General features: G+C 44.2%; 2 protein-coding genes across 2 annotated transcripts; both read left to right on the top strand.

The window, feature by feature from the left end:
• The first annotated feature begins 7239 nt into the window (after positions 1 to 7239).
• On the top strand, positions 7240 to 11169 carry LOC107304901 (probable high-affinity nitrate transporter 2.4). Its single transcript, XM_015840916.2, has 2 exons — positions 7240 to 8519; positions 10568 to 11169. Exons 1-2 carry the CDS (start codon positions 7366 to 7368, stop codon positions 10851 to 10853), a joined length of 1440 nt encoding a protein of 479 aa, XP_015696402.2. The 5' UTR covers positions 7240 to 7365; the 3' UTR covers positions 10854 to 11169.
• Positions 11170 to 11667: 498 nt separating this feature from the next.
• LOC102720758 (heat shock 70 kDa protein BIP5-like) lies at positions 11668 to 13798 on the top strand. The gene has a single exon (XM_015833484.2). The coding sequence runs from the start codon at positions 11680 to 11682 to the stop codon at positions 13678 to 13680; it is 2001 nt and encodes a 666-aa protein (XP_015688970.2). The 5' UTR covers positions 11668 to 11679; the 3' UTR covers positions 13681 to 13798.
• Positions 13799 to 14523: the final 725 nt, after the last annotated feature.

Raw genomic sequence — 14523 nt, 5'->3', positions numbered from 1 at the left:
AAAATCACAAATAATTGACCTGCTTGGAACAATTGGGAGCACTCGAGCTGACACATAAGGCATATGATTCAGTGATTCGTAAGGATGTGACTAAGGGTGTGTTTGCTTGCTGCTCTCAAAATCTCGCCTGGCTCAGGCATCTGATTTCGGTTCGTTTGTGGTCGGATCGACCTGCATGAGCAAGGGGTTCCAGGCCAGGGCAGCAATCAAACACCCCCTTAAGCCAGGTGAAGATAACTTCAGGTAATGGAAAGCTAAAGAGCATACCAATCGATCTAGCAACTCATCATTACCTGGTTGGATACAGGTTCCTGCAAGTGTTTTACTAGGTTTCTCACATCTTCTCTACATGGTTGTTCGAGAACATCTAAGCACTTAATTTTAGAGTTGATTGTAGGATTTTTTTTTCATCTAGTCTAGTCTCTATCTTTATTTTTAAAACCATAAATAGAATAGATATAAAAGTTTTGGGTACTTTTATAGTCTTTTTTTTTTGAGGAACTACTTTTATAGTCCTTGAGATGTTCTGGATGTTATGGTCCAAAATTTGGTATCTCTAGTTACTAAAATTTTTTAGATATACTACTAGTGCTTTCCTAAGTATCGTAAAAATATAAAAGTTTTACCTATAAGTTATTTTAAGCAACATTGATTTGAAGATATATGGTTCTTAAGGGACCTAATCGCTCTAATCACCACCATGAAAGATTGGCCTTAATTTTGCTCTTTGATCTTATATGCATGAATCATGCATATAATATCAAACAAAGGCGATAGGCGGTGGACAGAACCCTCTAGAACGTTCTAGAATCTTGAACACCCCTCTCCCGTTGGTTTGAGCCCACGATCTTAGGCTTCTTCTTCGCCGCCGGAAGCGTCTTCTCCGGCGCCGGCGCGTCGAGGAGTCCAAGGTCCTCTACCCGACAGATCGTCATGTCCACGAATACCTTCCTCGGCGCCCACTGCTCGAAGTCGTGGTCGAAGCTCATGGCGTGGCTCGCCGCCGAGCACAGCAGGAGCAGCTCGCGCCAGAATCCCCCGGCTGCGGGTCGACTGCGACTTCTGCGGCAGCGGCGGCGCCGCCATCCTCAAGCTTGTCCGCATCTTCTTCTTGGCGCGGCCCGTCTCTCTCGTACGTTACACCGGCGGTTCGCTGAATCCTCGCCGTTGCAGAGCACGAACGGTTGCGATTGTACGAGCTTGTGCTGATGGGTTGGTTTGATCCCATGTGCGACGAGAAGCTTTGGTTCAATTCGGTTGCTATAGTTACGCGAATCACGGTATGCAATAAAATACTTTTTATTAAGCTAGTTTCCTTTTTATACATTGCTATGCATTAAAGTTTTCTTTAATAAATACTAAGAGCCGACTCTAAGCCGTTGCCATGCATGGCAACAGCTTTTCTCTCTCCTTCTCTCTTTCCTCCACGTCACCAAATTTACTTACGTAGTGACTAAGAGAGTCAGCTTATAAGCACCTTTGTACGGGCCCTCATTCGCTAAATCTGTCACGGTCTCTTTCTAAAATTTTATACCAAAGATTAATAAAAAATAGGCTAAAGCTCTATCTAGTTTATTTATCGTAAAATCTAAATGGTGTACGAGCATGATTTAGCCTTAACGAGCGACGAACCCTTGGCTGTCCGATCTTGAGCGAGAGGCCAGACCAGCAAAATAAGAAAGCAACCTATCTAGTCAGAAGACCGAGGCTATTCAACCAACCTAAAAATCCTCCTATGCTCCAAATACAATTTTCTCTTAAACTACTTATCCGAACAACGATCCGAGTACGCTGTTGTGTTTGTAACAATTAAACTTTATAACAAGATCTCATATGATTATATTTTGATGAAAAAATTATAAATTCCTTTTACAATATATCCAAATTACTTTTTAGATTTCGTTAAATTATATTTTAGACATATAAAAATAAATTTAATACAACATAAAAGTAATTTACATATATTATAGAAGTAAATTAAAACAAAAAGAAATTAACTTGTCATGATATAAGAAGTAATCCATTATGGGGTTACCATGATATATTGATTAAATCTAATTTTTAGATAGATTTATGGTTTTACCTGCGTAACATATTTTTTAATGTCGTAACAAGTTAATTTACTTTTATTTTAAGTTACTTCTTAAATTTAATATAACATAAAATTAATTTACATATATTATAGAAGTAACTTAAAACAAAAAGAAAGTAACTTGTCATGACATTAGAAGTAAACCAGTTGTGGGGTAACTATGATATATTAATTAAATCTAATTTTTAGATAGACTTATGTTTTTACCTCCATAATAGATTTCTTTTAATACCGTAACAAGTTACTTTACTTTTATTTTAAGTTACATGTATAATAAATATAAATAGTTTTCAGGCTTTACTAAATTTACTTTTATGACTATGAAGTAATTTAATGGAATCTAAAAGTAATTTAGGTATATTATAAAAGTAATTTGTATTTTTCATAAAAACATAATCATGTGAGATCTTGTTATAAATATTTAATTGTTAGGTGTAATCGGATCATAAATTGGATGAGTAATTTGTTAGAAATTTCTATAATAAGAAAAAATGGTACAATAAAGGTTTTTCCCCCCTATTTTTGGCTGCTGCCCGGTGATATCACGTGATTTTCCTTTTTTGAAATGTAATTTATTTATTTTTTTTCATAGAAAGGGGACAGCGACCACGCGTGGCGTGCGCGCAACGTGCTTTTCTATCTGTGCGCGCTAACCCTATCTCGACACCGGTAGCCACGTAGTCGCCTCCTTTATTTATACCCCTAGATCATTTGCTACATCCACCACTGTCTATACTTGCATTTTCTTTATAACCAATGACAAACTTACACAAATAAAGTTCTTACATTATACCTCTTCTCCACAAGTCATGAGGTTTATTCCATGTTAATCTACTAACTTTGTTATTAGCCGTGTTTAAATTACCACGAAGAGTTTCAAAACCACTATCTATTAGAACACGATTTATCGTGGTTTTTTTTAGTTTTAGATGGCTTCTCGCTGTGATAATTATAGTTATTGCTATAACCACGATAGAAAAACCATTGGTTTCATCTACCCTAGTTATTAGTATCCATACATAACTCTAAAGTACTTTTATATTAACTTGCGATGATCCTCTCGTCCTAAACCCATGCTTTTCAACGAGCTCTACGATGTGTCATTACACCATTTGCAGTCATTAACCGTGTTCCTAAATGACCTACTGTTGGTAACTTTGGTTTCATTTTACTTAATTCATGTTTTAGACACATCTATTGTCGATACACCTAGATCTTCCATCCTAGCTCGATGGTACACGATATTACAAATACACTAGTGACCAGATTTATTGGGATCATAAATCTATTAAGAGTCCTCCATCTCTTTAAACATATATATACTACTAGATAACCATACCTCTCGCTAACATATTCCTAGTTTCACTCGTGATCTTTATCTCTACTGTTTAGAAGTGTAGGCATCCGTCCTCCGTATCACACATCACGCAAAAATCATTGCTTTTATAAAACAAAAAAAATCAAGTGGCTTGTTTTTTTTAAATAAAACTATCATCAGAGTTGTTCTTTTCTTTATACATTTGTATGCTCCATCAATTGAATTGATGGATATATTATAGGGGAGTACTCAAAATGATAGGAAAAAAAAAGAAAGTAAACCAGATTGAAAAGGGCGATGAAACCAACATTCATCATCATCGATAATTTGTCACGACTAAATGAAGCAAGTCGTGTGTAAACTTGCCCAAACGGCACACCGAGGAGGCAGGTTGCAGGCTAGCAGCAAAAGATTCATGGGAAGGAAGGAAGCAGCCAAAAAGATTCAGGGAATTTCTCCGCGTCCAAATATCCCCTGACCGCCCGAGATCCCCTCGGGCTACCCAGTACGCGGGGAACCGAGCGCCCAACCCCTGGGCCTCGCGGAGAGACCCGTGGGCCCCACCGCCCAGATGCTGAGCTGGTGGCTCCGCGCTCTCCTGGGCCCACCGCCGGCGCCCTCGTGGGGCCCTGCGTGGCAGCGCTAATATATCAGCTTTGATTAGCTTGGGTTTAATCCGAGATTAATTAAGTGACTCTGGTTTGATTGGCGCACAAGAGGAGAAGAGGGTTCTGGAAGTTACTCTTAGGGGGTGAAAGAGCATGTAGCCTAGTGGTTACAAAGGCCTTAGTAGCACTTGAGGCCCTGTGTTTAACTCCAAGAGACGCCTATGGTGACTTCGTCAATCTCTCTAGGATGTGTGAACGTCTGTGTTTTACTGTGTTCTTTCACAATAGAGATGTCTTGGAGTAATAATTATTTTCTATTTCTTTCTTCTAACTCTATATTCTTCCACCAACAGTGAGCATGACACATACTCATTAGAAACTAGTGGTTTCTCCCCAATGATAATTTATGGTTTCTTGATGTATTGGATGAAGAGAATACTTGATTTCTTCTTGAGGAAACTATTTCTAAGTTCTTTCGTCTCTTTCTTCATTAATTATGTTGCCATGCCATTATTTTATTTACGTGGCAAGCTATTTAATGATTATAGAAACCATTATTAATGCAACTGTCGTTAGGTCAGCCGATTTAGATTAACTACGGTGACAAGGCACCCACGCCAATCGTATTATTAGTGTATAATAGTGTGCATGCATGGCTAGCTGCCTACGTAATCAAAGAACGATGCATGCGTACTGCAAAGGAGATTAACATGTACAAGGAATGAAGCAGCTATGTTTAATGGTGGAGTTTAAATTTGAGTTTCAATGGAAGAACCAAAATGCTAGGGAAAGATTGCAATCCTTGCCATGCAATTAATTTGCACGAGGGGAAGGAAGGGAAGGTTAATAAAAACTGTTTTTTGGATTAATTGTTAGAAACCTTTATTGTCCCGAAATAAGTGACTATTATACCTATTAGGAGTAATCATTGCATCACCAAATTAAATGGTTAATAAATAATGATGCAGAGGATATTTTACCTGATCGATCGAGTTCTAATGTGTCTGAAATTAATCATAGTAGTTCGTTAGGCCATGTTCAATCCAAGTATAGGGTTGTCTCTAAGCATCTTGAATCTATCATATAGACAGTTAAAAAGACAAGTCGTATAACCCAGAGTCTATTTCATTGTATATAAGTTATTTAATATTTTTATAGTTAAGATTAACTATAAATAAATTATTAAATTTCATTGTCTACGAGCTATGCAATAGAGCTAAACTCATCTATTCAGCTTTGGAGCACTAGCCGGCGTCGTTGCTTGATGAGACGACGGGACGACCAGCTACAGCACAAGCTGAGGTTCTTTTTAACAAAAATGTTGTCTCCAACGCAAGCGTTGTGCGTGCCCTTATGAGCGTGCTTCGTAGGCGGTAGGAGTTGTGTGGATGCGAGTGCTTAGTTTTATTATTTGTATATGGAAGCCATTGAACATAAAATGGCAGAAGGATTAGGACATGTTTAATGGTAGAGCTTATTGTGGGCTCTATCTAAAGCTACGTCAGCAACAAGAGTCTATTTATAATGATACGTATAAAGGTAAAGTCAGATGTGGTTTTTTCATTAGTGCAATAAAATATTTTTTATTACGTTAATTTTCTTTTTATACACACTCATGCAAGAAAGTTTCCTTTAATAAATGCGAAGAGTCGACTCTAAGCCGTTGTTATGCATGACAATAACTTTTCTCTTTTCTTCCCTCTCTTTCCTTCACGTCACCAAATTTGCTTATGTAGCGATTGAGAGAGTCAGCTAATAAATATCTTTGTATGTGTCTTAATGGGAAGTCAGCTTAATTAATTCCTATATACGAACAAAACTAGGGTAGTTAAAAAAAACTTTTTATCTCCTCTCAAGGGGTAGAATATGGTAGAATTTAAAATTTAATATAGCATGATCATGTGCATCATGACTCTAACCCAAACCCATGAAAATACTTATTCCATAAACAGATATTTTCGAGAGTGGTCGACGTAGACACGTCCAAACTTTTGGACGGTGCACGCTGGCGCCCTCTACACACCGCACACGCCAGTAGCCTAACAAGTCACGGTCGATCATTCCATCAGGCCACTTTCAGTGAGAGGATTGGACGTGATAAGAAATTAACGACGAGACGAATAAAATCATCATGTGTAAAGTATTTTCAGTACAATATGTTGAACAATATTTTCTATACGTCAGTAAGGTAAAACAATATGTTGTACTATACTTGTTTGGAAAATATAAGTACTTCTATATTATTTCAAATATTAATGTTGACTCGAAATATTCCATTCGAGATATTATAGTGGCCAATTTTATTTATTTTTAATGGTTTACATTTAAAACGGTGAGAGCATATGCTATCTCAAGCTTCAACCTTATTGTTTTCGGGGAGTGAATTTTAAACCCTCGAGAGGATATCCTCTTGTTTATTGCATGCTATCCAAATAGTCATTAAAAATTTTGAAAAAAATTATGAAGATAGATTAATATAAGATATATCACTACACAAATATGTAAGTTCAAATATAACTTCTACGATCCATAGCAAAAATAACAAATATGATCATGATTATACATATAATATTCAGAGTTCAATTTGTTATTTTTGGTATGGATTATAGAAGTCATATTTAAACTTATATGTTTGTGTAGTGATATATCTTATATTAATCTATCTTTATAATTTTTTTAAATTTTTTAATAACTATTTAGATAGCAGGAAAGAGACGAGAGGATATCCTCTTCCGGGATCAGAATACTTTCCCTTCCCGTGCTTCCATGCTACTCATGAAAGACGTAAAAAAAAACTCTGCCGAAAAAATGTCGTCGTAACCTCCATCCGGTCATGATTTATCAGGTAATTACGCTAGGCCCCAGCGCTAATTGCAGCCCTCCCGCTTTGATATCATCAGGGAGCCACGCTCCCATATGCATGCGGCGACCCGCTTCCAGTTACATCCTTCCATGCAATTCGCACAGCTGCGTGGCGAATGTGGTCGGAATAAGTTAAACTAGATTTTAGCTCTTTTTTATTAATCTTTATTATAAAATTTTATATGGTTACAGTAGGTTTCAGTAACTTTAATAGGTAACGGGGGCTTAAGTTTAACTATTTATTTGTATATCCTTATATATAGTTTATATGTATATCTAAATATTAATTAGCATATATATAAATCTATGTTTCGTAAGAAAGTTTTGTCACGCGAAAGGCGAAACCAAGTGAATACAGTTATTTAAACGACACACTCGCACCACCACCTGGAATCTAAACCTCTCCCCTAATTGGCCACCCATCTAGCTAGCTTCTGACTGCTTCGCTTTCCACCACGAATCCCACGCGAGCTACCTCTGCCACCATGGCCAGCAAAAAGGTGGTAGAGGAGTACTACGACGACTACGGTGTCGACGCCGAGGGCAGGGCGACGGCGCTGCGGCCGACGGCGCTGGCGCGGCCGCACACGCAGGCGTTCCACCTGGCGTGGCTGTCCCTCTTCGCCTGCTTCTTCGCCGCCTTCGCCGCGCCGCCCATCCTCCCGGCGCTGCGGCCCGCGCTCGTGCTGGCGCCGTCCGACGCCTCGGCCGCCGCCGTGGCCTCGCTGTCGGCGACGCTGGTGGGGCGGCTCGCGATGGGCCCCGCGTGCGACCTCCTCGGCCCGCGCCGCGCGTCCGGAGTGGCCAGCCTCGCGTGCGCGCTCGCGCTGGCGCTCGCCGCCGTGTCCGCGTCCTCCCCCGCCGGGTTCGTCGCGCTCCGCTTCGTGGCGGGGCTGTCGCTCGCCAACTTCGTCGCGAACCAGCACTGGATGTCGCGGGTCTTCGCGCCCTCCGCCGTCGGCCTCGCCAACGCCGTCGCCGCCGGGTGGGCCAACGTCGGCAGCGCCGCCGTGCAGGTCGTCATGCCGGTCGCCTACAACGCCGTCGTGCTCCGCCTCGGCGTCCCCGTCACCGTCGCGTGGCGCGTCACCTACCTCCTCCCCTGCGCCATGCTCATCACCACCGGCCTCGCCGTGCTCGCCTTCCCCTACGACCTCCCGCGCGGTTGCGGCTCCGGCGCCGGCGGAGGTGGCGGCAAACGGAAGAGCTTCTGGGCGGTGGTGCGCGGCGGCGTCAGCGACTACCGCGCGTGGGTGCTGGGCTTCACATACGGCTACTGTTACGGCGTCGAGCTGATCATGGAGAACGTGGCGGCCGACTTCTTCCGCAAGAGGTTCCGCCTCCCCATGGAGGCCGCGGGCGCCGCCGCGGCGTGCTTCGGCGCCATGAACGCGGTGGCGCGGCCGGCCGGAGGGGTCGCCTCCGACGAGATGGCGAAGCGGTTCGGGGTGCGCGGGAGGCTGTGGGCGCTGTGGGCCGTGCAGAGCGCCGGCGCGCTGCTCTGCGTGATGGTCGGCAGGATGGGCGCCGCGGAGGCGCCGTCGCTGGCGGCGACCGTGGCCGCGCTGGTGGCGTGCGCGGCGTTCGTCCAGGCCGCCTCCGGCCTCACCTTCGGCGTCGTTCCCTTCGTCTGCAAAAGGTAAATTAATCAAACAATCTTCTCAATTAATTACTGTTTATTACTTACAATTGGCTCAATTAACTAAAGGGGCCACGAATATTGCGCATAGAACCGTGAGCCGCACATATTGCGGAGCTAGCATGGATATAAATTGTAGTTATATAGAGAATCTTATCTGGATAATAATTAGTTTTTAATTGTTAATTTAAATTTATTTTTTTCTAAATTATGTTGTTACATAGAACCTCAATTGCCCGTATTCTAAACTATACTTATACTTATATCTTCTCTACAAAATATTTAAATTTTAATTCAAAATTTATATATTTTTAAATTGCATTTATATATTGACTTTTTCTCTTATTTTTTTCTAATTTTTAACTAAAATTTTAGATCTTTCCAAATTGTATTTATAGATGGACTCTTCCCTCAATATCAATTATTTTAAAATTTTTAATCGAGATTTGATTTTTTGTAAACTGTGTTTACCCATACTCTTTTTATTTTTTCTTTATTTTTATTCATAAATTGTATTTATAGATGAACTTTTCCCTCAATATTAATTATTTAAAATTTTTAATCCAATATTTATTTGTCCATGGACTCTTTTTTATTTTTTTTCTCTTATAGTTGTCCGATTAAAAAATTCTTTTCTTTTTTTACTTATATGATCTGTCCGATTGATTTCTCTTATTTTCCTGCTATTGATTGATACTGTCCATCAAGAGTTTATTACTGACGTTACATGGGTGAATGCAGGGACTCTTTTTTCTCTCCTATGTCCAGTTCACGTGTCTTTATCTGTCCGATCAAATTGTCCGATTATTTTTATTTTCGATTGATCTTTTTTTCTTATTTTTCTTCGATTAATCTTAAAATTTCTAGCCTGAGAGAACGTGAAGGGCCGGAGACTTATTTTTCTATTACTTTATATATATATATATAATAGACTTACACCTGCTTTATAATTTTTATTTAAAAATAATAATAATATAAATAGTTATACGTAGAATCCAAAATCCACCATGTCTAATAAAAAATCCACCGTGTCTAATAAAAAATATGAAGAGAGTATTTCGGTATTAATAAAAAAAATATGAGGAGAAAATTACTTTGTCACGAGCAATTCGAGTAGAATCTGATACTCTGGTTCGCGCTAGCCAGCTACCAACAATTCGTGGGATCTAAGAGAATCTAAAGCAGAATCTATGGCGGGTAGTGTTCTTGACGTCCACAAGCATCTATTGACCACGCTAATTATTGAAGAAAGCAACGGGAGGAGGAGGATTCCATCTGGTGGACCGAGATGAGCCGAAATTAACCAACCTTTTCTAAATCGAAACAATTGACGAGAAGGACACGCAACGTCAAAAGCAAGGCTGTTACGTGCACACACATGTTTTACCATGGACAGACCCAGCGTCCGACACGGTTGATTTTGCACCATTGCGCATGCTAGTATAACATATGCCTACGAGTCAAAAGAATATTATTCTCAAATCATACGTTCACAAAGTGCCACGTTTCAATTATAACAGTAGTATAATCATGCTAATGCTATGTGCAAAATAAAATTTAATATATTAATATATTATTAAATTATGCATTAGTCAAATTTATTTTTATATGAATATAATCAAGTTTTAAATCGATTCATGTCATATGTAAAATACAATAGGAAAATAAAAATAGTACAATAATTGCTTTAAATATTAAATTCAATACCATAGACAATTATATACTGAAAACATGCTAATTCCCCGAAAAAACTATCGAAACTATGTATGGTAAAAGATGCCATAAGTAGGTATCCTGCAACTAATACCCCTGCGCCATATAGGACATGCCCAGATGTATTTAAAAAAATAAATAAATGATAATTGTTAGTAAAATCTTTTTTAGCTACATAAACCTAAACTCTTGTGGCTTCATATGAACTCCATTTTTTACACTGCATACATATAAATAAATAAATAAAAATCATGCTTATTACCTTTATTTATTGTGAAGCCACATCGCTCTCCGTCTTACATGTTCGGCTGATTCGGTGCTGCATCGATCATCAGGTCGCTGGGCGTGGTGTCCGGCATGACGGCGAGCGGCGGCGCGGTGGGGGCGATCGCGACGAACCGGCTCTTCTTCAGCGGCTCCAGGTACACGGTGGAGGAGGCCATCTCCTGCACCGGCGTCACCAGCCTCCTCTGCACGCTCCCCGTCGCGCTCATCCACTTCCCGCGCTACGGGAGCATGCTCTGCGGCCCGTCGCCGACGATCGACGGCGGCGGCGGCGGCGGCGATGATCACGACGACGATGATGTGGATGCCGACGATGATTACGTGCTTCTGAAATGAAATGGGAAGCTTCTTCCGGCTCTGTGGACATGTCTCTGTTGTGTGTATGATGTTTGTGTACGTAGGAAACGAAAAGGAGGAGGATAGGCAATTTAGCCATTTAGGCCCCTAAGTTTCGCATTTGGGTCTGTTTGCTCGTTGATTATGGTTGTGGAACCATCTCTAGTATAGTTTGTGAATATGAGATGGTTGGTTTTACTCCAAGCTCTATCGAACATGACCAATGTGATGGACCTATAGATCTATAGATTTAAGAAAAAAACATCTACTTTGCCTCCCACCCGATTTTTTGTCCCTCAACCACAAAATCAAATATAGTGGCTCATTACAAAATAGGTTTATTTTTACTTCTATATCGGTTCCGACTATGGTTTCATTCTGTATGACAGATTGGCAGGTTAATTAGTTGACCCTGGCTAATGTGGTTTCCACATGAGTGCCAACATAGATGTAATTTGTAGTAGTATTTTGTTACTAATTCAAACTCTAGGACTTCGCAAACGAGAAAAAAACAGCACTCTTGAGACATAATGCAACTCTAACTACAGAGTTCCAAACAGATCGAACGCAAACCAGATGAACACAGACACGGGCCCACCCCGGGCCCGAGAACGACACCCGCACGGCCACGTCGTGAACACGTCGCGGGAGCCACCCTGACCGTCCGATCGGATCAACCAGCGGCCCAGATCACGCCGCTGACGCGTCACGCCACGTACGCCGGTGTCCACGTCGGACTGGGCAGACCAGCCGCACGCTATATAACGAGACGCGCGCGCCCAGGCCAAGCCTCGTAAAGTCGTCACGACACGACCAAAAAGCGATCATGGCGACGGCGACCCTTGGGTTCTTCTTCGCCGTGCTCCTCCTCCTCTTCTCGTCTCCGGCGGGCGGCGCACCGACGGCGCCGCCGCCGGCGGCCGGAGGCGCCAAGCAGGGCGGCGGAACGGTGATCGGAATCGATCTTGGGACGACGTACTCGTGCGTCGGCGTGTACCGGAACGGGCGCGTGGAGATCATCGCCAACGACCAGGGGAACCGGATCACGCCCTCGTGGGTCGCCTTCACCGACGGCGGTGAGCGGCTCATCGGCGAGGCCGCCAAGAACCAGGCGGCGGCCAACCCGGAGCGGACCATCTACGACGCCAAGCGCCTCATCGGCCGCCAGTTCGCCGACGCCGAGGTGCAGCGCGACGTGAGGCTGCTGCCGTTCGACGTCGTCGACCGGAACGGGAAGCCGCACGTGCGCGTCGAGGTGAAGGCCGGCGACGTGCGGGTGCTCAGCCCCGAGGAGGTGAGCGCCATGGTGCTCACCCGGATGAAGGAGACGGCCGAGGCCTACCTCGGCGAGAAGGTCACCCGCGCCGTCGTCACCGTCCCGGCCTACTTCAACGACGCGCAGCGGCAGGCCACCAAGGACGCCGGCGTCATCGCCGGGCTCACCGTCGACCGCATCATCAACGAGCCGACCGCCGCCGCCATCGCCTACGGCATCGACAAGAAGGGCGCCGAGAAGAAAGTCCTCGTCTTCGACCTCGGCGGCGGCACGTTCGACGTCAGCGTCCTCGCCATCGACAACGGCGTGTTCGAGGTCCTGGCCACCAACGGTGACACCCACCTCGGCGGCGAGGACTTCGACCAGCGCGTCATGGATCACTTCATCAAGCTCATCAAACGGAAGCACGGCCGCGACATCGCCGGCGACTCGCGCGCGCTGGGCAAGCTCCGGCGCGAGTGCGAGCGCGCCAAGCGCGCGCTGAGCAACCAGCACCAGGTGCGCGTGGAGATCGAGTCGCTGTTCGACGGCGTCGACTTCTCGGAGCCGCTCAGCCGGGCGCGGTTCGAGGAGCTCAACAACGACCTCTTCCGGAAGACGATGGTGCCGGTGAAGAAGGCCATGGCGGACGCCAGGCTGAGCAAGGGCGACATTGACGAGATCGTCCTCGTCGGCGGCAGCACCAGGATCCCCAAGGTGCAGCAGCTGCTCAAGGACTACTTCAACGGCAAGGAGCCCAACCGCGGCGTCAACCCCGACGAGGCCGTGGCGTACGGCGCCGCCGTGCAGGCCAGCATCGTCAGCGGGCACGTCGACGAGAACACGGAGAGTATGATCCTCCTCGACGTCGCGCCGCTCACCCTGGGGCTCGAGACGGCCGGCGGCGTGATGACCAAGCTGATCCCGCGCAACACGGTGGTGCCGACCAAGAAGACGCAGGCGTTCACCACCTACAAGGACAGGCAGACGACGGTGACCATCCAGGTGTTCGAGGGCGAGCGGAGCATGACCCGAGACAACCGGCTGCTCGGCAAGTTCGACCTCACCGGCATCGCGCCGGCGCCGAGGGGGACGCCGCAGATCGACGTCACCTTCGAGGTGGACGCCAACGGCATCCTCAGCGTGAGGGCCGCCGACAAGGCCACCGGCAAGTCGGAGCAGATCACCATCTCCGGCGACGACCGGAAGCTGAGCCAGGAGGAGATCGACCGGATGGTGAGCGAGGCGGAGGAGTTCGCCGAGGAGGACCGCCGCCACAGGGAGCGGGTGGACGCCCGGAACAGCCTGGAGGAGTACGTGTACAACGTCAAGAACGCGGTGGAGGGCAAGATGGCGGACGCCATGGAGGCGGAGGAGAAGGAGAAGGTGGAGGAGGCGGTGAGGGAGGCGTACGAGTGGATGGACAGCAACCAGGACGCCGGCAAAGACGACTACGACGAGAAGCTCAGGGAGCTGGAGGACGTGTGCAACCCCGTCATGTCGGCGGTGTACCAGAGGTCCGGTCGTGCTTCACCGGAAGACGGCAACGTCGACGACGACGACGAGCTCTAGATTTTTAGGCCGGCTTTTGCTCCTGCTTCACACTAACTGTGTAGAGCTCTTTTTATTTTCCGTGTCTTATAAAGTACTCGTAGCTAATAGTCAGATGCTAGTTATATTACAAATGTATCGGTAGTTTACAAATATATCAGTACTTTGGTAGGATATATTTATTAATTTATCTATTTTAAAGTAATATATGACACAATTTTATCGTAGTGTTATATATTTTAGTTTCAATTTTATCTTTATAAAAATTTAAGTATAACAAAATCAGATCCTTTAGATCCAAAGGCAATGTACGGCTCACACTATCTTAAAAAATTCCAAAATCATATGTCTAATCCTGTTTGTTTAAAACACGAATGGTATAATCTAGGATCCTAGATTAAGCTGGCTGAACAGAGTGCCTAAACAATGTAATATGCCAAAAAAATCTACTCGGACCTAGCTTTTGACAATGTGATAAATGTAATAGTGATTTATGTCTTTAATTAAAATACCCATTGAAAACGTTACTTTTTTGTTTAGTCTTATACATTTTGGCTTAAAAGTTGGCTTATAATCCCAACAAAAAGGTTGTTTGGGCCTAAGAACCTAAGATCTTTAAGATTGGTAATCTGGCTGAAAGATTTTCTAATTGAATACAGCCATGCTAGCTTGCTGGATGAAAATATCACCGATCACCATGGAAAGCACGAAGGCTGCTTCTCCAAATGGATTAAATTACGGAGATCCTTTTTGGGCGACTTGTTTTCATCGAAGTTTCTGAAGACAATGAATCAACTTCAGCCCTGCCGTTGCACAAGTTAGCTAATGACACTAGGATTTTATTCTGATTTGAATCGATATGAT

This window comes from Oryza brachyantha, chromosome 1 (genome assembly GCF_000231095.2).
Source record: "Oryza brachyantha chromosome 1, ObraRS2, whole genome shotgun sequence".
Lineage (NCBI taxonomy): Eukaryota > Viridiplantae > Streptophyta > Magnoliopsida > Poales > Poaceae > Oryza > Oryza brachyantha.
This window is presented reverse-complemented; position numbering and strand designations above follow the sequence as displayed.